The sequence below is a fragment of the Corella eumyota genome, chromosome 2 (assembly GCF_963082875.1).
Source record: "Corella eumyota chromosome 2, kaCorEumy4.1, whole genome shotgun sequence".
Taxonomy (NCBI): Eukaryota; Metazoa; Chordata; class Ascidiacea; order Phlebobranchia; family Corellidae; genus Corella; species Corella eumyota.
The window spans coordinates 12,771,966-12,797,285 of record NC_137491.1 but is presented as its reverse complement, the minus strand read 5'-3'; the positions used below and the strand labels follow the sequence as shown (position 1 = coordinate 12,797,285).

At 28.5% G+C, this 25,320-nt stretch overlaps 5 protein-coding genes across 6 annotated transcripts; 3 read left to right on the top strand and 2 right to left on the bottom strand.

Moving 5' to 3' along the window:
* Window positions 1–1,824: 1,824 nt before the first annotated feature.
* Window positions 1,825–2,151, top strand: LOC145742438 (acylphosphatase-1-like). The gene has a single exon (XM_082560216.1). It carries the CDS (start codon window positions 1,825–1,827, stop codon window positions 2,149–2,151), a length of 327 nt encoding a protein of 108 aa, XP_082416342.1.
* Window positions 2,152–2,908: 757 nt separating this feature from the next.
* LOC145742437 (carbohydrate sulfotransferase 13-like) lies at window positions 2,909–4,748 on the bottom strand. Its single transcript, XM_082560215.1, has 5 exons — window positions 4,613–4,748; window positions 4,409–4,518; window positions 4,220–4,332; window positions 3,537–3,746; window positions 2,909–3,452 (listed from the first exon to the last, which is right to left on the bottom strand). Exons 1-5 carry the CDS (start codon window positions 4,746–4,748, stop codon window positions 2,909–2,911), a joined length of 1,113 nt encoding a protein of 370 aa, XP_082416341.1.
* A 1,161-nt stretch (window positions 4,749–5,909) lies between these two features.
* On the bottom strand, window positions 5,910–7,797 carry LOC145742766 (carbohydrate sulfotransferase 13-like). The gene is made up of 5 exons (XM_082560559.1): window positions 7,507–7,797; window positions 7,310–7,419; window positions 7,129–7,238; window positions 6,649–6,858; window positions 5,910–6,578 (listed from the first exon to the last, which is right to left on the bottom strand). Exons 1-5 carry the CDS (start codon window positions 7,625–7,627, stop codon window positions 6,035–6,037), a joined length of 1,095 nt encoding a protein of 364 aa, XP_082416685.1. The 5' UTR covers window positions 7,628–7,797; the 3' UTR covers window positions 5,910–6,034.
* A 1,242-nt stretch (window positions 7,798–9,039) lies between these two features.
* On the top strand, window positions 9,040–12,044 carry LOC145743830 (ras-related protein ced-10-like). The gene is made up of 4 exons (XM_082561885.1): window positions 9,040–9,587; window positions 9,867–10,057; window positions 10,939–11,154; window positions 11,406–12,044. The coding sequence occupies exons 1-4, from the start codon at window positions 9,582–9,584 to the stop codon at window positions 11,569–11,571; spliced, it is 579 nt and encodes a 192-aa protein (XP_082418011.1). The 5' UTR covers window positions 9,040–9,581; the 3' UTR covers window positions 11,572–12,044.
* Window positions 12,045–12,791: 747 nt separating this feature from the next.
* LOC145741722 (serine/threonine-protein phosphatase 4 regulatory subunit 4-like) lies at window positions 12,792–24,875 on the top strand. Of its 2 annotated transcripts, none has more exons than XM_082559365.1 (22): window positions 12,792–13,036; window positions 13,359–13,432; window positions 14,786–14,907; window positions 15,444–15,572; window positions 16,057–16,237; window positions 16,330–16,437; window positions 17,049–17,170; window positions 17,318–17,440; window positions 17,564–17,787; window positions 18,935–19,054; window positions 19,207–19,365; window positions 19,742–19,930; window positions 20,180–20,285; window positions 20,499–20,673; window positions 21,105–21,264; window positions 21,631–21,737; window positions 21,820–21,956; window positions 22,154–22,246; window positions 22,556–22,820; window positions 23,060–23,127; window positions 23,254–23,338; window positions 23,563–24,875. In XM_082559365.1, the coding sequence occupies exons 1-22, from the start codon at window positions 12,950–12,952 to the stop codon at window positions 23,645–23,647; spliced, it is 2,919 nt and encodes a 972-aa protein (XP_082415491.1). In that variant the 5' UTR covers window positions 12,792–12,949; the 3' UTR covers window positions 23,648–24,875. The 2 variants fall into 2 exon arrangements, with proteins under 2 accessions (XP_082415491.1, XP_082415490.1); XM_082559364.1 differs by having other exon boundaries at window positions 22,127–22,246.
* Window positions 24,876–25,320: the final 445 nt, after the last annotated feature.

Below are 25,320 nucleotides of genomic sequence, written 5' to 3'. Positions count from 1 at the left end.
TGGAAATTTAGGTAGAACAAATTATTGTTGTTTACTCGAAAGGATATACCAGTTCCGATTTATTAGGAAATCGTAAATTGATTGTCAGCTGAATACAAGCAATTCTTAAAACTGTGTTTGTTTTTATTAGTAACCCTTTATTATAAGCTAGCAAATTAAATAATGCTTATATTATTATACACTTCGAAATAATGTTTATATTATTATACATTTAAGGTCCGTCGTGTTTGATCATAGAAAACTAACCTAACTAATCCCGTTAGGTTAGTTTTGGGCTAAACCGTTAGGTTAGTTTTCTATGGTTTGATATAACTTTTAAGTGGTTATAAAAAATAAATCGTTATTTTTGTAATTAAAGCATTACTTTAAAAGTACCTTATTACATAAACCATATATATTACATTACAAAAAAAATATTGCATTATCATATTACATAATTCATAAATGTTGCATTAGTGTAATATAATAATTATGCATAAACTAACTTTAGAAATATTTAAAGTGTTTACTAGTTTTAAGAAAAAGTGTTTACTTTCATTACATGGTTTCTAAGCCAACAAACTGATAAAGACTAAAGTTGATAAACTTGTTTCTTATAGGCAAAGTGGGCAAGATGCCCGTACTAGGCAACGTTTGCATAGAGAAAATGTGCAATGAGATATGTATATCGTGGAGTTATCGTATAAAGCTAAATTTTTAATTGTTTTTAATAGTCAACGAAATGGGTGATTTCCCCCATGTGATATCATTTTATTTTTATTTATTTTTTTGTATATATATCTTTATCCTCATTGTGGGAAAGTCGAATGAGTAACACAAGTTACTCCGACCCAGTCTCAAGTTGCCTGTGGCAGTTTGGGATATTATAGAGACTATAATTGCCCGGTAATTATGCTGCTGATTAAGTGCTGGCTCAGCAGGAGTTTATACCGTTTATAGCGCCTTACTCAAGGGCGCTACAGCATGAGATCAGTGGGGATTGAACCCACGACCTCATGTGTGGTGTAGCAAGTGTTCTTACCACTACACCACGCTGCCGGTATTTATGTTTTTATTTACATTCAAGTATGATAGTTCCACTAATAACAAAAACTTTGTATGTCTTATCATATACATTAACCTAACCTTTTACCTTGTCCCAAAGCCCTAACACTTTTCTTCATTTAAATGTTTTTAAAAGCAGTAATATTGCACTGGTGGTGTAGCGGTCAAAACAAATGGTTTCACTAACTAATGTCCTGGGTTCAATCTCCACTGCTCTTATGCTGTAGCACCCGTAAGTAAGATGCTATGGTTGGTATTCAGCAGCTTAATTGCTGGGCAACTATAAATCCATAATACCCAAAACTGCCAAAGGCAATTTAAGACCAAGTCTGGGTAACTAATGTTACTTTTTGTTTAGGTCATAAATTCAACCTTTCCACATCAAGAGTTAACAAATGTTTAAAAAATACACATTTCTTACAATGTCTGGTATGTGGAAATTGCCCATCTTGCCTATTTAGCAGAGTGTACTAATATGCACAATTTGGCACTGACACTTCTGACTATTTAATAACATACTACTGCCTTTTTGCGTAAATTTGATAAACTTTTAAGTTAATTATTCCTATACTGACTAACTGTGATTTCTGATTTTCATTGCTACCTGTAATAGACTGATTTTACAATATCTTTATGTAACCAACATTTTTTGTGACTCAAAATTCTTAAAACCACATTTTAAATTTACCAACATAAGAGAAAACAAAAAATTTTAAAAACTGTATAAATTTATAATGCTATATTTTCTTATTTTAAAGATGATAGGTGTGGCACTGTGACATGACGTCTGCCTTAAAATCACTAAGTTTTGAAGTTTGTGGTAAAGTACAGGGTGTCTTCTTTCGCAAATACACAAAAAAACAGTGTGACAGAAATGGTATTACTGGTTGGGTTTTAAACACCAATCATGGTACTGTGCAAGGATTGCTGGAAGGCAAACCAGCTGCATTAAATGTCATGAAAAGTTGGCTACAACATACTGGAAGTCCGAAATCAAAAATAACTAATTGTATTTTTAAAAATGAAAACTTAATTCAAAATAGAAAACACGGCAAGTTTTTGATTGTAAGAGATCCTACTGAAGTAGAGAAATTGGCCGGCAAATAAATACCTTGGAACAAGTATTTTTAATAAATTGAGCTAGAAGACAGAGTTGTATGATGGTATGATGTACATGGTTAGGCTTAGAGATAATAATTTAAAAATAAAATTTATTACAACTAAGATGTTTGGGTCAAGTACTATTTAACAATCTTCGGGCTGAAGTGTCTGGGCCGAGGTGTCCACTCCCAAAGTTTCTGGTCACTTTACAATCCACACAAACATACAAGTAATCCTATTTTTTGATTAAATTTTTTCAATTTTTTATTAAAGCAACTTTGAGTCATTTTCATTCTTTAATTTATTCTATTAAATTCTGTAATTTTTGTTAAAAATATAAGAATTATAATATAAAACATTATTCCACCTTCATAAGTTTTATTACTTATTTATAAAAAAACAAAAAAATTTGGTGATATATTTAATTTTTTTTATTTATTATATAACTGTAAAAATTTTTTTTTAAATACATTTTAATTTTAAAACAAAAATTGATTAAACTTTGGAGAAAACTGACTGCTTGTTTTCATTTGTATATTAGTAACTGTTAGTAGTTTAATAAGTTCCTAAAACCTGCAAAGCTCCCATAAATATTTTAACAGTTTACACTCACCCAATAAATTGTTTGTTTAAAATTATACTTTTACATGTCTTTTAGAAATAAGTAATGTCGCGTTGTTAAGTGTACAAATTATAATTTAACCAAAAAAAGGTTAATTTTACAATCTTCTGCTACGTTTAAAAGTCCATAAATAAATAAAATTCACGTGAGACCTTCCGCTATTAAAGTAGAGGAATTAAAATCATATTCAAAATTTTCGAAGTCAGACTTGTAGAGCTCTTTTAACTTTGTTATAACATTAACTGGGACATTTTTAAAATAATTCATTAACGTTTCTTGTAGTTTAATTTCATTGTTTTTTGACTTAAGCACATATTGACCGAGATCGCTGCTTGTACGTGGCTGCCAGGCAACCGGCGTGACGTCACTTTGCGAAATAAATGACGTCATCGACGTATTGATTTTATCCAGTACCCACCAAAGATCGTTTGGTGCACTTTCAGCTTTAACAATGTAATCATAGTCAAATAAACAGGGACTACATAGGCTGGAAGCTGGGCGAAAATGTGAGTCTAGTTTTGTAACCCACTCATCGAATGTTTTATTTTCCGAAAGATGAACCAAAAAATTAAGAAATTGAACAAAAGTCATTAAATACTCGCTGGATTCGTTCGATGACATAATAAAAGAAGAGATTTCTGGCATTTTTTTTAATAATCGGTTGTCATGTGTAGCAACAAATTTTCTAAAATTAAGGCAAAAAATTTAAATGTAAACAAGATATTCTATTTTGAGAAATAATTTGTATTTTTTGACCGGAATTTATCACCTGTGTAGTTTATTGCTCCAACCAGAGATCAACCTTGCGAACGGATGGCGTACTAAAATGATAGCAATTGATGACGTTAATGTCTTTTTTTTCTTTTGCAATGTGAAGTCACGCATGACGGCCAGGTTTTTGTTGCGATAGCCGGACTCTAACTCGGTTTCCCGATCAACATAAGACAAGTTATGACGCAAACCCCAGATTAACCGATTCCTTAAAAAAAATTCAAACATTCACTTTAGAATACTTTGTGCAACATTTAGCTACAATTTATTAAATACAGAAAGCTTTTTTTTCCAATTTTAAATATAGTAATTAATTTGCCCGACACGTAATCATTGATTGTTAAAAACTTTGCTAACGTTTTTATGTACCTTTATTTTATTTATTTCAGACTGAGTAATATAGTAGTTACAGTATATATCGGTATGTTTTATTGTTGACTTTAACTTCGATTCTATTTGAATAGGGTTATTTTATAAGGTATTTATAACTGATTGATAATTATACTGGATTTATATATAAATACCTAAAAAAAATTGTAAACTTAAAAAAAAACACCTAAACTACGAATAAAGCAAGAATTAGAGTGTTTAAAATACCCTCTGATGTAAAGTTTTTTTCCAGGCATTAAATATAAGCCAACAATTAGCATACTCGATAAACAAACTAAAATAGTTTCTTACCAGCTTGTACTTCCAGATTTTTGTACAAAACAAACCGCTACATGTCGCTCAGGAGCAAATATTAGTTGTGGTTTTAAAACGGAAAAGTTCCTTTGATTTCGGTTCCTACATATCTAAATATTGAAATTGATATAAGAATAATTTAAATATGTTAGTTGACATTTTAAACTTAAATGTAGTAAATTAAACCTTATTTAGATGACGTTTTCGTTTACCAAACTTTAGTTCGACGTATTTATTTAAATCTAACTTCTCAGCTACTGTCGGAACCCAAATTTTTTGAACATTATTCCAAAAATCTGTAATTATATCTAATTATTTTGATTGCTTTATATATAAACATACAACTTATTTACAGTAAATATTTAATAAGCTAACTAAACAAGTTATTACCTGGATATGAAACTTCTTGTTGTTGCAGAGTTTCCCATTTTTGAACCACGTTTAGACATAAACCCAAAACTATTAACAAGGCTAAAACAAACAACTTTGATTTCGATTTTTTCTGGCCTTCTTCTCCATCGTCCATTGTGACTTTGCGATTTTATTTTAAACTCAAGATCAAGAGAATGTGGTTGTCTAAGTTTGCATAATTTTTGTTATTGTTTCTTAATACTTATAACCAAATACTTTTACATTTTAATTCAAAATTAACACTAAACGCACAACACACAAAGTCAATTTTAAAACCTGCCTGGTTTTTTATACGTTATTTGAAAATATAACCTGAATTTTTGATTAAATCTTTAAAAGTTTATGCTTTAGAAAGTTCACAACTCTATATAACAAGCGTAATATTTAACCTAAGGCGAAGGAGTAAACTTAAAATAGATAATTGCGATCACAAACAAATATAAGGGCGGAATTTTAAGTTAACAAGGTTTGATACTTTAACTAAATATAAATTAAAAAAGTTAATTTTTAAAAATCCAAAAAAAATTTGAAAATCGGTTGTGTAAATATTAAATTGTAAACCCTTTTCAAAAAAAAATAATAGCGACTACATGGCATAAGCTGAAGTAAATTTAATTTTTTTTGTAAGAATGTCACATCAAGCATTATAATAATGTAATAATATAAAATGCTTTGTTATAAGTTGCAGTTAAATTTGAAATTTTTGCTACTCAATTGCTCTGTGCTGGTATGTTAAGCGTCACAAAAATGACTAAATCAGAATAATATTATTTTTTTAACACGGTATGATAAAGTTATATTTTATTAATCCAAAATCTGTAAAACTGATTTTAAAGTTAACAAAAAGTACTATCTAGAATATTATTGCAATCTAATACACAACACAAGAGTTTGTTTTTATTTTAGAGATAAAATCAAAAAAATTTTATCGTTAAATCAAAACATGCCTTTCTGCCACGCTTCAGAGTAAATTCGCCCAAATGGATTATATTGTATCTAGATGTACATGCTAATTAATTAATTGTACTTGTTCAGCCCGTGTTATATTCACAACATCTTGTCTCAATTACGCCCAAGGTGGTAAAATTAGGCTGTGTTAGTTTACACAATTACATGATGCTTTAAAAAAAAATCTTTTTGCAGTTTGCGTAATTCCTTGTTAGAATAATTACCATTTTTGAACATAGTTAAGCGGTTTAATGCCCCTTGTGCTCTGAAATAGAATTAACTTTATTCCAAAAACAATTTTAAACAAAAGATTTATTAAATAACGTTTGTTTAAGCTTTTTATTTATAAGCAAAGAAAACAATTTTTAATAAATACAAATAAAAAAAATGCTTGGGGGGTATATCAACGGTATTAAAAATCTGAAACCAGGCAAAACTTAAAGTTATTTAAAGTCATGCAAGGCCACCTGCTATTAGAGTAGAAGTATTAAAAGTGTATCCAAAGTTCTCAAAATCAGACTTATAAAGCTTTTTTAACTTTGTTATAATATCAACTGGGACATCTTTAAAATAACTCTTCAACTTTTCCTGCAATTTAATTTCATTAAGTTTTAATCTTAACTCATATTGTTTAATAACGTTGCTTGAACGTGGCTGCCAAGCCACGGGCGCCAAGTCACTTTGCGCATTAAATGACGTCATCGACGCGTTGATTTTATTGAGTACCCACCAAAGATCGTTGGGTGCACTTTCGGCTTTAACAATGTAATCGTAGTCAAATAAACAGGGACTACATAGGCTGGAAGCTGGGCGAAAATGAGAGTCTAGTTTTGCGACCCAGTCTCGTAGTTTTCTTGTCTTTGAAAGGTGAACCAAAAATTCCAGAAATCGGGAAAAAGTCATTAAGTAATTGCTTGATTCATTTGGTGTCATAATAAAAGATTTGATCTCTGGAAAAGACTTCAACATGGGGTTGTCATGACTTGTTGCAAATTTTCTAAAATTTAAAAAAAAGGTTTCAGTTTGTTTTATTATAAATTTGTTTTTTCTCTAACAATAATTTTTACCTGTTAAGTTTATTGCTCCAACCAGAGATTAATCTCGCAAATGGGTGTCGTACCAAAATAATACTAACTGATGACGTCAGCGTATTTTTCTTTTCTTGCAGTGTGAATTCACGCATAACGTCCAGATTTTTGCTACGATATTTCGCCACCAATTTAGATCGTAAGTCAACATGAGACAGGTTGTGACGTAAACCCCAAATTAATCGGTTCCTAGTAAAAAAAACATTTATCATTTAATTTAATAAGGACTTGATGTACCATGCGTTTAGGCATTTTAATATAAAAACGCCCTTAAATGCGTTTTGTTATAAGTGTTACCTTTTAAAACAGAAATTAAATAGTATAAAAATGATTAATAAAACGGTAAGCATTTTAAGAAAAATAAATAAACACTGTTTTGACTTTTTAACTTTAATTAGTATTTACAGTTGGTTAATTTTAACAGAAAGCGGTTAAACAAAAATGATTTGAATTGTCTACCAGCTTGTACTCCCAGCTTTCTGTACAAAGCAAACCGCTACATGGCGCTTAGGAGCATATATCAGTTGTGTTTTTAAAATGGGAAGGTGGGTTTGATTTCTTTTGCAAATCTAAGCAATTAAAGCAAAAAAAGTTAACCTTTTTTTATATCAGCATAAACTTTATAACTATTAAATTAAACCTTGCTTAAGTGTTGCTTTCTTTTAGTAAACTTTAGTTCGACATATTTATTTAAAGTTTTCTTTTCAGCTTCTGTTGGATTCCAAATTTTTTTTTCACTATTCCAAGATTCTGCAATAAGAATATGACGTAAAGATTATAAAAAGAAAGAAGATTTTGTTAATGGTTAATAATACCCTTTTTAAAAAAAGTAATTACTCGAAAAAGAAGTTTCTTGTTGCAGGTGTAAATTGTTTTTTTTGTGAATTACATTCAAACATATTCCTGAAATTATAAACAAGGCAAGAACAAACCACTTTGTTTTAGATATTTTATACATTTTTTTATCGTATTTTTACTGAATACCAAAATTTTAAAAGCAGCGATATTTAAAATAGAACTCTAAACGAACAACACAATTCTACTTTGTATAAAATTGCTTATAACATTCTTCTACTCGTCATGCTTCAGCCTAACTGAATTCGCATTTTCTAAAAAGAAGTACATGTTATGCATATTACGTAGACTGTACTACTTATAGCAAATCCCACAATACGTGCACTTTTTTAACCTTAGGCGCTTGTGGCTAAAACTTGAAGATTCCAATCAAAAACAAATTATACGAGTAAAACTTCAAAAAAAAAAACTGCGTGACGTTAAGGGGTAACAAGCAATATAACGAAAACCAATAAAAATTAGTCAATGCATAAAACTAAAAAAAAAACAATCAAGAGTTTTAATTTAACATTAAACGTTATTTAAACCCAATTTCCTATTTACACTTTCTCTGTTTTTTTAGTAATGTCAGTGTTGCTTATTCAATCGGTTGTTTAAAAAAGTCTAGGCAGGCTTCAACAAAGAGTAAAGTTGCTTGGTGGTGTAAAATACCAAAAAAATCACATAACCTATTTATTTTTGCCGAATTAAAACTAAAACTATCTATTTAAGTCTACTATACCACATAATAAATCTAAGTTTTTCATCAAAAGTTTGTTTTTTTCTACAATATAATATCATATCTTTTTAACAATAAAACGAGTTGGTCATTTTCTTCATGTAACAAAAAGTCGTGTCTTAATTACGCCTAAGGTGGTATACCTTGTAGTTCTGTAAGAGTTTCATGGTTGTATACAATAACTTTTATTTACAGTTTGTTGGTGTTGTTTTTATATATGAATTAAGGGTAATTAATTACCTAAATTATTTACTCGTTCTTATTAATATAATGACTTGTACGTTTTTTAAATACGTGTTCTTATGTTGCAATAATAGCATATTTTTTAATATTCATTTCGAAAGAGACGAAACCAAAATTACAAACTTTTATTCAAATTATAAATTATAAAATATAGTTGTCATTAAGTATTTCCCATGCTGTGGTTTATGGTAAACTAAGCACGTTTCTACTTCCGTGTATAAGCGTTATAAACGTTTACTAGTGCGTGAAAAAAGTTGTGGTTACCGCATTACAATACGGCCCATTTTATAGCTTTAACTTTTGTTATCACAGGGAGAAGTGTAGGCTTGTTTTTTTCAGGCAATGTAAACGTTAAAACTCATGCTCAGTACAGCAGTTAAACGCGTTGGTGGTTGTTTTAGAATATGCTAACAAAAATGCTGAAGATTTTACTTCCGCGTTTGAATTACGCTTATGACTCAGATTTAGGTTGAAGGTGGTGACTCAGTATTAAGTTCTTCAAGTTGCTAATCATTTGTGTGTGATGTCTAAACCTTGTTTCATATATGCGATGTAGTTAAGCGCCCACGTGAAAGAAACCTCCTAAAATATAATGTTGTTTTTCTTAATACGTTAAAATAGTATTTAAGTGATATAGATTTACATATTTTGAAATATTAATGCTAAGGCTACTGATGTGATAGCAGCGTGTATGAATAGCTATAGATAATATATTGCTTTAAATAAGGATTGTAAATAATTTGGTTATAACGAAACTGCAAGGGTTGTTTTAATCGATTAATCGCTACCTTCTCGTTAAAAGGAACCTCAGTCCATATAGGCCAAGGTTTGATCACGTTTTTATGTTGAGAATAGGCTTATATTACTTTAAACAAGATTGTGTAACGATACGCGATTGCCATAGCACCTAGTATTAAAAGGAATTTACAAAACATATAAAAGCGATTCTTATATTTAGCTGAAAAATTGAATGCTCTAGGTTTAAAAGGATTTTAATTACAGTTTCCAGTTGAAATCTTAAATATTTGTATAGCAAGTGGTTAAAGAAAATTTAACAACATTAAGATAGTGTTGTTAACTATTCAAAAACAAATAAATGCAGGTAAATATAAAAATTAAGACAAATATTTAAAAAAATAAACTTTATGCATGACTGGGCATGCAAACTAAAGTTACGTGCGGTGACAAAAAACAATAAGTAAGATTTAAAATACAGAAATTTAAAAATTTGGTGTAACTAGTTTTATTTTTTATCTCATTACAGTTTCCCGTTCAAAACCGGTACATTACAACTTATATCCTAAATCGTGGCACTCAATGGCGTAAAACGTTTACTTATCCCTTAAGTACTGCCAATTAAAACGAATTTCTCTTTTTGCAGTCTTACAAGCTAGTCGTAGTAGGCGACGGAGCCGTGGGTAAAACTTCGTTACTTATCAGCTATACAACCAATGCCTTTCCATTCGAGTATGTTCCGACTGTGTTTGAAAACTATATGGCCAACGTAACATTTGAAGGCCAGCCAATTAATTTAAACTTGTGGGATACCGCAGGTCAAGAAGATTTTGATAGGTTTGTTATTGATTGACAAGTTTAATTAATTATTAATTGACGGCCAAGAAGGTGTGATATTTACTTTGTGTTTAAACATGTCATTAAATCAGTCATGTCTTGTTATTTTGCAAACACCGTTGTGGAATTGTTATTATTTATACACGACTGACCGTACGTTAACTAAAATTAAAAAATGGTGCATACTGTATTTAACTCTTAATAGACGTTGATTGCAGCGTTATTATATTACATAAACATGCAAATTAAGAGTAAACTTTAGTGGGATTAATAGACGTAATTGTTCTATATTTACAGTGTAGCAGGAAGTGACTTTTTGATTTACTTAGTGATTAATTTTTTATGGTTTATGTTAAAATGTATAATGTTTCCTAGTTACCTTTATTTCACTTTTGAAGTGATCCATGCAGCCATAATACAAAAATATCGTAGCATGAGTCAGTATTATGTAAACTGAACAGGTCAATATGTCTGGGATTGATCTAAAAAAGTAGGGAGAAAGAGTAATTTAATTTACAATTTATGATTTTGAAAATATATTTGACGATTTTTGACAACTCTTGCATACTTTTGTAAACCAGGGGAAACATTTATGAAAGTGAATCATTTATTTTCGGAAGTAGGCCATTGAAACAGTTATATTTTGCATGGCAATACATTCATTATTGTACTTAAACCTATAAATAGCTTGAGTCATTTTTTTAATTGTATTTTGTGTTACTCAAAGCAGTAATGTTTGTGATCAAGCACAAAACTTTCATTCAGTATTTTTTGTTCTACCAGTGCACGAAAATCAATACAAAACGCTTCTTCCTATTATATCACGGAACTAAGCGCCACGTGACCACGTCTAAACCATTAATGATTTATGATGTTTGCAGGTTAAGGCCTTTGTCTTATCCTGATGCTGACGTTTTTGTGCTTTGTTTTTCCGTGGATTCAGTCACAACGTTAGAAAATGTACGAATCAAATGGGTGCCCGAATTAAAACTACACTGTCCAAACGTTCCTATTGTATTAGTGGCCACGAAACTGGATTTACGAACAGACGACGATGTCATAAAAAAGCTTGAACAAAAAAATTTAAAACCAATCGCGTAAGTTTTACCTTATTACAAATATTAATGACATAAAAGATTTCTTATTTTTACCCGCCTTTTGAAAATTAAAAAAAAAATTACTGATGTTATTCAATACAGTATAAAACAAACACACATTTAATACAAAACAAACTGATTGACGCATAAAAAGCATTTTAATTAAAATTTTTGTTTTTTGAGAAATTGCTTTCATCACGTTTTCACCTTCTCTTATAACAAACTTATTTAACCTTACAATGTTGTTTTAGAACAAGTGAAGGAAAATCTCTTGCAAAGGAAATAAAAGCGGTTAAATATGTCGAGTGTTCAGCTTTAACACAAGATGGGCTTCATATGGTTTTCGAAGAAGCGATTGACTCAGTTGTACACCCAAAAAAACCTGGTGACGATTCGTGTTGCTGTATTTTACTTTAATAACAGATAACTTTTTGGTTCTGGTAAATTGCAATCGTGATATTTCACCCGCTTTACAAACTTTAAACGGTATTGTCACTGTGCATTAAGATACATATTAATATTACCGAAATTCATGAAGCAAATACAAGTTCCCATAAAAGCTGTTAAAGCCAATATATACGTTAATTTGAATAGCGTCTAATAATTTACTGTAGCTAATTTGTGAGTAAAAGTTTTTTCACGTCACAAAAGCTTTTAGGAACCTTAAAGTTGCTAATTATTACTTACTTGTTTTTCTTTTGGTAATATGCCTTACCATAAAAGTGTTATAAGCCTACTAAATGTCCTATTTAACTTATAAGTGTTTTTATAAAGTTTTTTTAAGAAGGCGATATTATGTTCAATATGTTATTTCGTGATTTAACCTGTTTTTAATTTTTATTTTTAAGTTATTTCGTCCACATATCGTATAACAAATCAATTTATAAATAAATAATAAAAAAATTGTCTTAGTCAGTTTAATAAAAATTGTCTTAGTCAGATGTGATTTTGAAATAAGTGTTTTATTAAGACTTATCTTTGTTGTTTGTTTAAATTTATTAAAAAGCTATTTAATTGTAAACTTTAATAAAAATACTATAACAATAAAATCAGACACTGTATGTGCTACAGAGCAATGGTAACCAAAGCTATTATTTTTACGCTTTGATAGTTACCACTGGATTTTGCATTTTGTTGACATTTTTGTATAAATATACTAAAGTCTTTTAATTTAATAAGATGGTAATTATTTCCATTTACACATTTTTGTGTAAACAAATGGACAATTTCTTAGGCTAGTAAGCTAAAGGTTTAAAATTTAGACTATTTTGTATTTAAAACGTGTGTTGTCAATCACTCAGTCGTTAAGTTTAAAAAAAAATGCGTAAATTGGGGGCATTTTAATTGTAATATTATTCTTTGATTGTGTCTTTCGTAGAAACATGCAAAATTGATAAACGTTGTTGTAAAATAGTAATATTAACCTATTTTATTTATGCAACCTTTTATTAATCAAATATCATTAATAAATCTAATCTTCTAACAAAAAAAATATTAAAATGACAACTATTGTTATATAAAAAAAATTGGGATCAAATTTAATTTTGGAAGAAGATGTTAATTTATATCAGTTCTTTCTTAACCTGCAAACCATATTCTTTTTTTTTAAACTCAGATATATAAATGATACTGTCAAATTGTGTAACAAAAAAAGTTGTCTAAGTCACTGGTGTTTTATCCTGAAATAACGTTGCAATGAATTTAAAAGAAAATTATAAAAATCTATGAGGTCGATTAAAAGTCTTTATTAAAGTGGGATTTATTAGAAACTTGCAAGGGCAAATTCTTTTTCACAATGATGGACTTAAGCAGCGACATTTCTTTATTGGAGGAGGATATTCAGGATTTCAACATTGAAAAAGATGTTAGGACAACTTTAAAGGTATTTTTTTAAATAAAAAGTTAAGATCTTACTTATTCTTTCTTTAAACTGATTGAGAGTTTACATAGAACATGTAAACCAAATTTTTAAATTTAATATAATACCCTTAATTGTTGCAAATGCTACAAATAGTTCTCGCATACTTATTTTTTCCTTTTAGATTTTTAGAAAAGAATGTATAATATGAAAACCCTAAACTTCAAATTCATTTAAAAAAAAAAAAATTTAAAGCCTTTATAAACTCTAACAATAATAAACATTTGAATGTTTTATATTAGTTTGTGAAATACTGGGTTAAAAAAATATATTTTTATAAATCCAGACACAAGAAGAACTTGATAAGTTAACAGTTGACGAATCTCTTAATGAAATTGATCGAGCTGTATTTATTTTAAGGTAAGAAATATTACTGTTAATATATTGAGAGTATAATTTATTTTAAAAATTTCTTCTGACTTTAGCAGTAGTGGATTGTGAAATTATAAATTTTGTGTGACTTCTATTTCAAAGAATGCGATCCTATGTAAAAAGTAAAAAAAAGATGATTTGTTTTAAACACTTCCTAAACTAAACTATTTTACAAATAAATTTAATAAATAAGTCCATGTTTGTTTAAAAAAATATTTTTGTTAACTGGAGTCAGTAAAGTTTGCAAAATAAATTTGCAACATTGGGTTATATTATTTGTTTATGAAAAGTGATAATGCAAAAAAAATGTATACAAATAAGTTATATTCAGAAATTGTATAATATTTGCAATCAGCAATATTCTCAGGAGTTTTGTTTTTTATTTTTTAATTAATTTATTATAAAAAATTAAACACTTTTAGTTACATGAAGAGTTTTTTATTAACGATAATAATTTAAAATTGTTTTATTTTTATAATTTTGGTTTGGACCATTTAGTAGAAAAAGTGTTATTTCTCCACTGTAAGTTTTGTTTATAAGATAACTTTATAGTATTGTTTCAAGCTTAGATTAAACAGTTTTTGTTTAAATAAATTTTTAATGCTGTAAATAGCTGTTTAAAAAATGCTTTTGATTTCTCTTAATGTTGTTGTTTATTGACACTTGTTTTAAACTTTCATTTAAAACTGTTTTATGATAAATTGATATTAGAAGTATTTTAGGTTTTTAAGTAAGTATGTTGTTTTTGACATGAAATATAAATGTGTTAGTGTTGTATAAAAGGGTTACTAGTCAATGATATATAAAGCTTTAATCTTTTCGATGAAATTTTTTGTTTTTCTAATGTTTGCACTATTAATCAATTCATAAAATGAAGTGCCAGTATTGCTGTGCAAAAAACACTAACCGACTAGATGACACTCAGACTGTGTTGTATCAGCATTGGAATGATTTTTCTTTTAATGGAACAAGTAATTTGTACAGGCTGTGTATAAACCAAGGTAGTTGTTACACACAATGGAGCTTGTGTTTTGTAACAAAGAACAATTGTGATCGATATCAATTCAATCTGGTTTTACTGGAGAGCCAATTTCTCCTTATTAAAAACTTCCCTTGTGAATTATAACGTTTAAAACAGATCTTACTTTTAATTAATTAATTTAAGTGTTGTTATAAAAAAATTCAGCAAAAAAATAATTATAGTTATTTTGTTATGTTATTTAATGTTCAGTAATCCTCTAAAATTTTTATTTCTTGTCAATTTTTTGACAGTGTTTATGATATGATTATCTTTAATTGAAATAATTTTATTACAAATTTACATTTTTACTTTTTTTTAAGTTCTGGCCAAGAAGTGCAATGCTTAAGCGTGCTTCAACATTTACCCCATTTAATAAAAGGATGGCAAAACGAGAGTATGAGAAGGGTCATGCCAAAGGTGAAAGATATGATCCATACCTCAGGTAGGATGATCACTAACAACTTTTTACCACGTGAGGTCCTGTGTTCGATTCTTACTGCTTTTATGCTGTGGTGCCCTAAACTCTATGCACCCAAAAACCAATCAGCTAATTCATTATCGGGCAACTTTATCAATAATAGCACAAACTGCCAAAGTCAACTTTAAACCGGGTTGGAGTATTTCATGTTACTTTAAGTTTGGATTGTGCAGTTAACATTCTTACATATATATATTAAATATATAAAAAAAAGTTTAAATAGGCCTATCCATTGTGGTAAAGTGCCATTTGTTGTAAATAACATGACAAATTGGTTTTATATTTTTATTATTAATAATTGTCAATATGAGTAGGATCAACAATAATCAAAATGGCCTGTTATACTGTAAAATCATAAAAATTTAATAATTTTGCATGTTTTTAAGCACAAATTTGATTTTAAAGTTAAAACAAAATATGGTCACTAATCACTGTACACCGAAAATATGAAATTAACATCTTTAGAAAATATTATCAACCATTTTCTTAATTGTTTTTAGGAGTAGACCTTCAGTTAATGGCCACTGAAGTGTTTACCACAATCGCAAAAGAAGAACTTTTACCACCAGCTGTGTACACCCAGCACTTCTTAAGGACTATTATTACTAATATTAATAACAAGGACCCATGTAAGTAGGGCTCGAGACTTTCTCCTTCTATTTCGGTCTTTGATATTTGAAATATTTTGTTTATACAACTCAAAGTGTTAATAAAGAATTTCAGATTTACGATTAGTGCAGCATTTAGCCCATGGAATACTTGCAATAAAAAAGTTAACAAACTAGAAATATTTTACTAATTTAAATTTATTTAAAAACTCTTTTTTTAAATTTATTTATCTTTGATATTAAAAGGTTAACTTCCATCCCAAATAAATGGTAACAACTGTTACTTTTGGTATTTCTGGATATTGTTGACTTTATTATATTGTCTAAATTTTGATCTGCTAATTAGTTTTTAGCTTGCTAGTAGTAAGTATCAATATACTCAAGGGCGTTACAACATGAAGACATTGGTGATTGAACCCAGGACATTATATAGTGGAATTATGTGTTCTAAACACTACACAGCACTAATTTTTTATAATTTTTATAGCAATTTGTTAATTTTTAGTTATTTCCCAATCCTGGCTAAACACTCTTATAAACGTCATCAACTATTTACCTAAAGAAACTATAAAAAGGGAAGTTTTGGGTTTAGCAATTGCAAAAGGTCAACTTTCACAACCTACTGCTTCCAGATTAAGTTGTTGCTCAATTTTAGGGGCAGTTGCTTCTAAATTCGAACCTAACATGTAAATATATGATGTGAATGATTTTTAAGTGCAGTTATAGTTTATTTTATTGATTGTGTGTAGCCCGTTTAAACACTGTTGTTTTACTATAGAGTCAAGAAAGACTTTGTCCAGACAGTTAAACAATTATGCCAAGATGTTGAACACAATGTAAGGGCATGCATGTGCACCCATTTGCACACCATCGCCATAACACTTGGGTAGGATAATAAAAAACCATTATACTGATATATAAATATATTTGAATAAAAATTATTTTTTGTTTTTTCGGTTGTGATTTTAATTTTTAGGTTTTATATTTGTATATTGTTGTGAATAATTTTTTATATGATATTTTTGGGGGGTTTTGTTTTTTGTTTTTTTGGGGGGTGTTTATTATTTTCTGTTTATTGATTTTTTAATTTGAATATATGTAATTTTATTTACCATTGTTTATATACCAACAGATTTATATTTTTTGTTGTTAAATCAATTATTAACTTCTGTTAGAACAAAAGGGGAAATGGCATTAAAATTTATTGTTTTTTTTTATTATTTTAGCTTTAAAAAAAGATTTTGATAAAACTATTAACAATTATGTCAGGCAAGGCCTCTTTTTAATAGTTGTTATGCTAACTACATTTGGACTTAAGTAAAAAAATGGTTTTTGTTTATTTTGTTTGTGAGTAGACCAATTTTACCACCTCTACATTTTATATTTAATACCACTTAAATTTTAATTTACAAAAATTTACTAAATATTTTTATTAAAAAAATAAAAAAAATTGAAAAGAATATTTCAATAACAATTTCTTAATATTTTTCTGTTAAGGGCTGAAGAGACTCGTCGTTTAATCCTGGATGAAGTTTTGGAGCTTGCGGCTGATGAAGAGAGTCAAGTACGAGAAGCAGCTGTGGAAGCTATACTTAATATGTGCTCATTACTTGATGATGGTAATCTATAACTTCTATTATCAATTGTATACATATAAAAAAGATGTGCATACAACAGTCATTTGAAGTAGTTTGGTTTATTAACTTTGTGAAATAGATTTTAAGATTAAAAACTTGTAACATGGTATATATTACAATGTGCTACAGATACAGTGGCCCAAAGTGTTGTCCCAATAATTTGTCGTTACTGTGAGCAAGCATTAGCTCTTGAAGATCACACACTTCTTAGTGTTGCCAAAAATTTTGGAAGATTTTGTTTTCATATTTCAAGTAAGCTTTTTTGTAATTTTAAAAATAATTGTTTTTTCCTTTCATTTAGCCAAACATATTTGTATTTAAGTGAGCTTTTATTATTTAAAAAAACATTTTTTGATAATTTTTTAATGTTTTTAGAAAATTTTAACTCTGACCAACATAGTTGGATGTTGTTAACCTACCAACATCTTTGCATGCTTGGTCGCACTCCATTAAACACAGCCGAGGGTTATGACATTTTGACCTTACCCTCATTTGAAAGTTTATCCTCTCCTCCTTCTCCATCAACAAACAATCAAAATAACAATGAGAAACAAGAAGAATATTTGGAATGTCGAAGGCTTTGTGCTTATAACTTTCCTGTAAGTATTATAATTTAAAAGTTGAACACATTTCGTGACTCTTAGTTAACTATATTAAAATGTAAAATTTGTGTTTTATAAATTATTTAAAATGACTTTTTATTGCAACATTGCACTTATTTAGTAGTTATATGGATTGAAATATATCTTTTAATTAATTTTTTTCTATCGGAAGCAAACAAAATTTTTTTTAAACTGACATATTTTACCTATATGGATATTTGACATTGTTTTGCTTTTCAGTATTTTTTGCCATTTTCTTCTTAAAGTTAGTTTTAATTACTTAAGATTTCACATTTTTTGATGTTAAACTTTTTTAGGGTTTAAAGCTTAATCAGAACTTTATTTTTTAAAACCTTGAAAATCACTTAAACTTGTTAAAAAATCTCACAAGGTTGTTAAACATACTCACCTAGCTTAGAACTTGATGTATTTAAAATAAGCCTGGTGTGGGATAATTCTTTGTAACAGTTTCCCATATATTCTTGCATACTCTTAAATGGTAGACTTTTAGTTAAAAAGGCATTTAAATGATACTTTTGTAATAGACTTAATGTAACATTTTTTTTATGATCTTATATTATTTAATTGGTTTATTTATTCACTTCTGTCCAATAATTCTTTGTTTTGAGAAACCATCCCAAAGGGAAAAATTCCATAGTCAAGATAAAATACTTTGAATGACTTAACAACCTAAAACATAAAAACTTTTTTTATTTTTGCTATGTCATTTTGTAATGTAATTAACTAGACATTGTTGTATGATAAGTAATTGTAACTTGCTTGAAATAATGTCCTATAGGGTATGCTATAAAATGTAAGCAAAGGCAATGTAACAAAGGCCTTTTAAGATGCATTGTCTATTACATGCAATTATTTAAGTATGATTACGTTATAACATCTGAGAACAAAAGTAACTTAAGTTACATTTTTAAATAATCAAGATTTTTCTTTTTTTTCAAGTTGTTTTTTGATATTTGTTTTAGTGATAAGACTGTGAATAAAAAACTCTAATTTTTTATCCTTTTTTGTTTGGAGAAGTCACTTTTGTTTTAAATCTTTTATACTTGGCACAATAATATGCTATGTAATGAAAAACACAATTTAAAACTTTTACACCAAATTAGTTTGTTTTGAACTTTTTTAGGCATTGACATCGTTTTGTAATGCAAATGAGTTTGAGGATTGCTTGCTTGAATGTGCTTCTCTTTTATGTACTGACCAGGACAGTTTGGTTAGAAAACACTTTGCTGCAGGAATTCATGAGGTAACTGTGATTTAAAAAAATATTAAATTTTTAGTAGTATTTTTTAAGCCTAAAAAATAATAGGCTAAACTGTAAATAGAACTGTATACTCTGTTTAGCACAAACCAAAAGTGATTTACTTTTATTCAAAATATTTGAAACTTTTAAACCAGGTTGCCCAATCATTAGAAGCACAAGCCTACCTCATACACAGTCATGTTGTTATGTTATTAAGAGAAAAACTGGTATCCAGTGTGTTAGAAGCTTGCCTTAGAAGATTACCTGATACCTTAACTGCTGTGATTACTAGAGGCAACCTTATTGATAACAAGGTTGTATAAGTTGTACATTAATTAAAATTTTCATAAAATTTGTCATAATTTTCTTCACAACATAAGGTTTATGGTTTGATTTTTAGTTTTTCCATGTCCAGGTGTCCTTGAGTAAGGCGTTTATCAACAGTAGAACACCTGTCAAACCCAATACTGATTGGTAGTTAAATTATTTATCAAAATGATCAATAATATCTTAAATTATCAAACAAAACTTAACAAGTTTAGGCTATGTGGGGCCCTTTCACTTCAAGGATAAACTTATACAAAAAAAACTATAATGTTAAGCTTTTTGTTGTTTAAACAAAAACTTAAGTAATTGTAATTTTATTTTCATGTTGTAAGTTTAATTTGCCAACAATTTAATAAAACACAGGTAAATGGGGTAACAGAAATAATTGGCTCCTTGTTAACCGCCATTACACATATGGAACTATTGTGGCCTAGCAGTTGGAGGGCGCTAGAAACAATGGTAACTCACATGCGACGATTGCCAGATGTTTTATCCTCAGATCAAATATATTACAAATTTGTTCCAGTAGTTTTTAAACTACTGACAACGAATGTAAGTTTTTTAAGCAAATTTTTTTATTCTTCTTTAGTTTCAATTATTTTTATTGTTTTGGCTTGTACTTTTAAGTTAATATATTTATTATATTAAACTATATTTACTTAGCATACAATTCTGTATATAATAAATTGTGTGGATCTTTAAATTGTCAAAAACATTTTTCTGTATTCCTGAAATTTATGTTTATTTAATTAAAAATATTTAATTGAAAAATGATTAAAATGTGCATTGAATATTTTTTAGCGTTATTTACCTGTAAGGGAGGCAGCTGCATGTACAGTTTGTGTTTTTATTCGACACAACCGAAAATTAGACCAACGAAAAGAAATGTGCGATAGATTAATACAAGGTATTTTTTAGATCATAGTTATATTTTTAATTTAATCTCAATAATAAAGTATCTTTTTCACATTAGCTTTATTTAATTATTACAACATATTTTTGGGGTATTTGCTATCTAATTTCCTAGGTAACAAAATATAATTTAATGTTATTGTTTTTTGTATCTACTCTTTCTTTTTAATAATTTTTAGTTATCTTAAATTTATTTTTTTGCTTTTAGATCTGTGTTATTCAAAAACATATCGAAATCGCATTTTATTCTTTGAAGCTTGTACACACATGATAGTTTTGTTTTCGAGGGCTTTCTTTAAGGAATATTTATTTGAACATGTACTTAGGTTGTTTTATGATCCCATACCTAACGTCAGGCTCTGTTTATGCAAAATCTTACCAAGGTAAATTCTTTATGATTTTTTAAAAAATAGTTAGATTAAGAAAGGCAGTTGTAGGTTGATATTATTTTTAGCATATTTTTACCATAGTTTAATATTTCTTATTCAATTTAAAAAGATTGTATTTAAAATTATATTAATGTTTTTGTATTAAAATTATTACTTATATTTTTCTTGGGTGCATATGCTTTATGCCTTATATTCTTGAGTTAAGCATGTTTGCTTTTCTAGTTTCGGGCTAAGTGCGTTAGCACATGGTTTTAAGCAAAGAGCATTTTAATAAGGTTCTTGATTTAGTTCCTACTTCTATCATTTAGTAGGACTATTAAAAATGGCTATTAAAATTTGATAAAGCAATACCACACAATGTCGAAATAGACAGATTAATTCTTTATAACTTTAACACAAATTTTACTTTTAAATGTTTTATTCAGCATGAAAGCGTTGTTAAAATTACCACGTGACCGATCACTACACGGTCAACTTGAGACAAGTGTTCGCAAGCTTTTATCTTCAGAAAAGGATCGTGATGTGTGTTCCGCCATCCGAATAGCAATTCTTGAACTTGATCGAACTGAGGTTGCTATGGAATCGGTAAATCATTTTTTAAAAGTTATGTCATAATAAGTTACTAAAACAGAATTGTAATAAATGTTTTTATTTATTTAAGACAACTTACCCATTTTTGGAAAGCCCAACTCTACATTGTAAATCCTATTTAGTCTTAATTTGCTATCGCTATTTTTGGATATCGTTAGACAAAAAATTAACCTGTCGATTTATTTTGGGTGCCAGAGGAGTTTACAATATTTTAGTGCCTTACTAAGGGTGCTTTGACATGAAAGTAGTGGAAATCAAACAAATAACCTAAGCCAGTTAATGTAAATGCTCTTACCACTACAACACGGTGATAGTTAATAAAAAGTAAGATACTACTTTGAAAACTTTTTTTATTTTTAGCTTACCCAACATCGATTATTGGATGTTGATCTCAATGATCAACGAAAAGAAGAAGAGGAGCGACTGTTCATGATGCAGGATGAAAAGAACAAGGATGAAGATGCCAGGTCAGTTAATTTTTTTAACAACAAAAAATATTGTAGATTACATATTTGTATTGTTTATATTTATTTTAATAACCCTTTTAAGGTCTCTCAAAAGTCATGGAAGCAGTCATTCATCTTCTTCTATGGGCAAAGCCATGGCAGCTCGTTCGGAAAAAAACAAAGTGAAAAAAAGAAATTCTAGTCTACTACAAGCTAGTACAACTAGTTCTAGTTTAAAGGGTAAATCATTTTTAATAAAATATGTTTTTAATTATTGTTTATATTTACATTTTCTTTTCGTTATTTTTTAAGTTATTGTTCAGCCTTATGGCAGAGATTACTTGTTTTAAAATATTGTTGAAATTAAATAAATAAAACAAAATTATATTTTAGTGTAAATTTTTTTTCAGAAATTTCAAAATGTTTGTTTATTATAGTAAATGGAAGTCGAGATAAATCAAAATCACTTCAAACAGTTGCAGCTCACAACACATCTACCTTCGTCTCACAACGCGATGGAATCACACCAAGTAGGTTTTATTACCTGAAATATTTTTGTTGAAATTTTTTACTATTTCATTGCTGACAGCAATATAATTTAACCAAAAATTACTGTAATTATTCTTTATTTTATTAGTTTTGTTATTTTGGTAAAACTTTTTTTTACTATATTTTTTTACTTTTTATGACAGTGCTTGTTTTTTTACTTTTTATGACAGTGAAGATATATTTGTATATAAGGCCATATTACTACAATTTAAATGTAGTTGGATAAGTTGGCATTTGACTGGTTATTCTAATTTATTAAAGGAAATTTACATCATTCTCATTTTTAATAGATTCGTCCTTACCTACTTTATACAATTTAAATACCTCAACAACATCAACTACAAACCCGTCCATCCAAAACCGAAATCTTGCCAATCATTTCTCTTATCTTTCTGTGGGAAATAATCCCGCTTCACAGGGTCCATCCACAGCCCTTGGACACAAGGGACCACAATATATGTCTCAGGGAAGGCAGGCTGGGTCTAACCCTGCTTTTATAGGAGCCCTGGGTATTACCCAGCAGGGGGCTTTGGGAACACATTTAAATAAACCAAGGTGAGTATTTTTTAAATTTTTAAGTTGACTTAGTTTCATCTTTTATAATTTTGTGGTAACATAATATTTAAATTAAATTTTTTGAATAAGGAATTGAAGTTTTAGTATTGGACTTCTTTTATAAAAGCTTGTTTTGCAATTTCAATTGTTGGAGTGTAATATAAACATTACAAAAATTTTTAATTTTAAGAAGACCCCTATTTTTTAATTAACATATTTTTTTATGTTATTGGAAACAGAAAATCTGACAGACGCAAAGCAGCCTCAGCTCTTAGTTTTCAAAACTCTGATGACTCTTTTACTTCAGGTAATTATTATTTAAAAAACAGATTTTTATATTTACACCCGTATGTGATAAATAATTTAGCACCTTGATAATTACAATCTTATATTTCATTTTTACATCGTAAATACATCCAAGTTCAAAATTTAGAACCACGTACAAGGAAGGGCAGTGGGGGAAGTGTTTCATCAACTGGAAGTGGAGGAAGAACAAAACAGTCTCCTAAATCCCAGTTGTAAGTTGCAATATTGGAACTTAATATTTATCTTCTCATACCTACTTTCATAATCTAAAAAATTGAACTTTTCGGAAACTTAAAATATGTATACCCTAATTAGTTTAAGTTTAAGCATTTTAATATAAAGAATAAAAAAATAAAAAGGGGATTTAAATTTAAAAGTGGGTTCTAGTAGGTTTTATGTGTTTTTTTTAGTAATTGCTTTTATTCACATGTTTTAGAAGAAAAAAGAATGGGTCTCCAAATAGCCCTGTTCCAACATCCCATCTTAAAATTAAAAAGGAAAAAAACTCTGCAGCTAGATGAAAAATATATTCAAATTTTACGCTAATCAACTCAAGCTATTTATTGTTGTGTGTTAAGTTTTATTCCAGCAATAGCAATGATAAGATAGAAGATATTTCCAACACTGAATTTGATGGTTTAAAATGTTGGTCCTGGTGACTAAGAATTTGAATTGAAACCTGGCCACTAAGAATTTGTCAGTTTTAAAAGCACTGTTTCACTCTTACTTCTGTTAAATGTACATGAACAACATTCACCAATATTAAGAACGCTATAACTTTATCATGTGACATCATTTTAACATAATACAATATTTGAGTTGAATATTGATTTAACACCAACACACATCGAATATTGTACACCGACATGCACCATAAAATTTATAACACAGTATTGCTAATTTAAGCACGAATAGATTTTTGATGTTTGCAAATTGTATATTGCTATTTTTAGTAAATGCACCACAAACTATAAGTCTTTTATAATATATGCTTTATTTAAAAACCTCATAGATTTATTTCATCCTATTAAAGTACCTACTACTTAGACCATCCTATTTTGATAAGCATGTAACCAAATACTCAGTTTATATTTTTTTAAGCATCCTTACAAGCAAACTGTGTTTTACCTAGCTTTAAACTGTTAATTTCGTATAATTTCTCAAACTGTTATTTGTCCTGTGATTTTTACTTAGTGGTTGGATAGTTAGTACAATGTCTTAATGTTTTATATAACTTTACTTTCACTGTGTTGTATTTTTTTAAGTTTTAAAACACCGTCTACGATTATAATTATATTTTTTAGGTTTCATGATTTTGACCATAAGTTTGCTTTTTGTTTTAAAATTTTAATTTTTAAAAGGGTATATACTTAATGTGTAAATTTACTTTCTGCTTCTTCAATTGTATTTTGTAATGGTGCCAAAACTTTCTAACGAAAAAGTTTTTTTTTGTATTTTACAATTTAAAAACGCTTAATCTAATTTTTTTTGAACTGGTTTGTTTATTTTTATTTACCGTCCTATTTTTGTTAAACCACCCAATTCTAATGATTATAGCACTGTTATATTGCTATGCTATTCGTGCAAATTTGGTATCTATTTACATGTTATTGCTTTTCACAAGTGTCTTTTGTATATTTATAAAAAATTGAATCGCCATTATAAATATTGTTTGTATAAGTTTTTTTTGTCATGTTTTGTCGAAATTGGATAAATTATTATCTTTAAGGCATGTTTAATGCTATAATTGGCCAAATAAAAATATTTAACCTGTTTTTTATTATTTAATTTTTGATAACGGATAATTCGTCGGTGAAATTTTTCTAAACATACATTTGTGTAAGGCCCTTAGTCTTATTACATGATTGTCATGCATTTGCTTTTTTGTGTAAGACCTATGCCAGACAATCCTTGTAACTGGAATGAATTATAAAACCTGCGCCACTTATTACGAAACAGAGGGTTTTTCCTACTTTGAGGATAAATGGATATGAGAAAAGTGTTATCTTAATTTAAGTGAGTTCCAAAGAATTTTTAGTCTATGGGGGTGGGTGTCACCACTGTCACCCTTTAAAAAATGTGCCTCTCTGCTTTCCTCCAAAAATATACTTTGCTATATTGTAACGGCGTGTATATAAGTTTTATTATATTTCCCTTTTTCACAAATAAACTATAGTAAAGAGAATTTTACTTC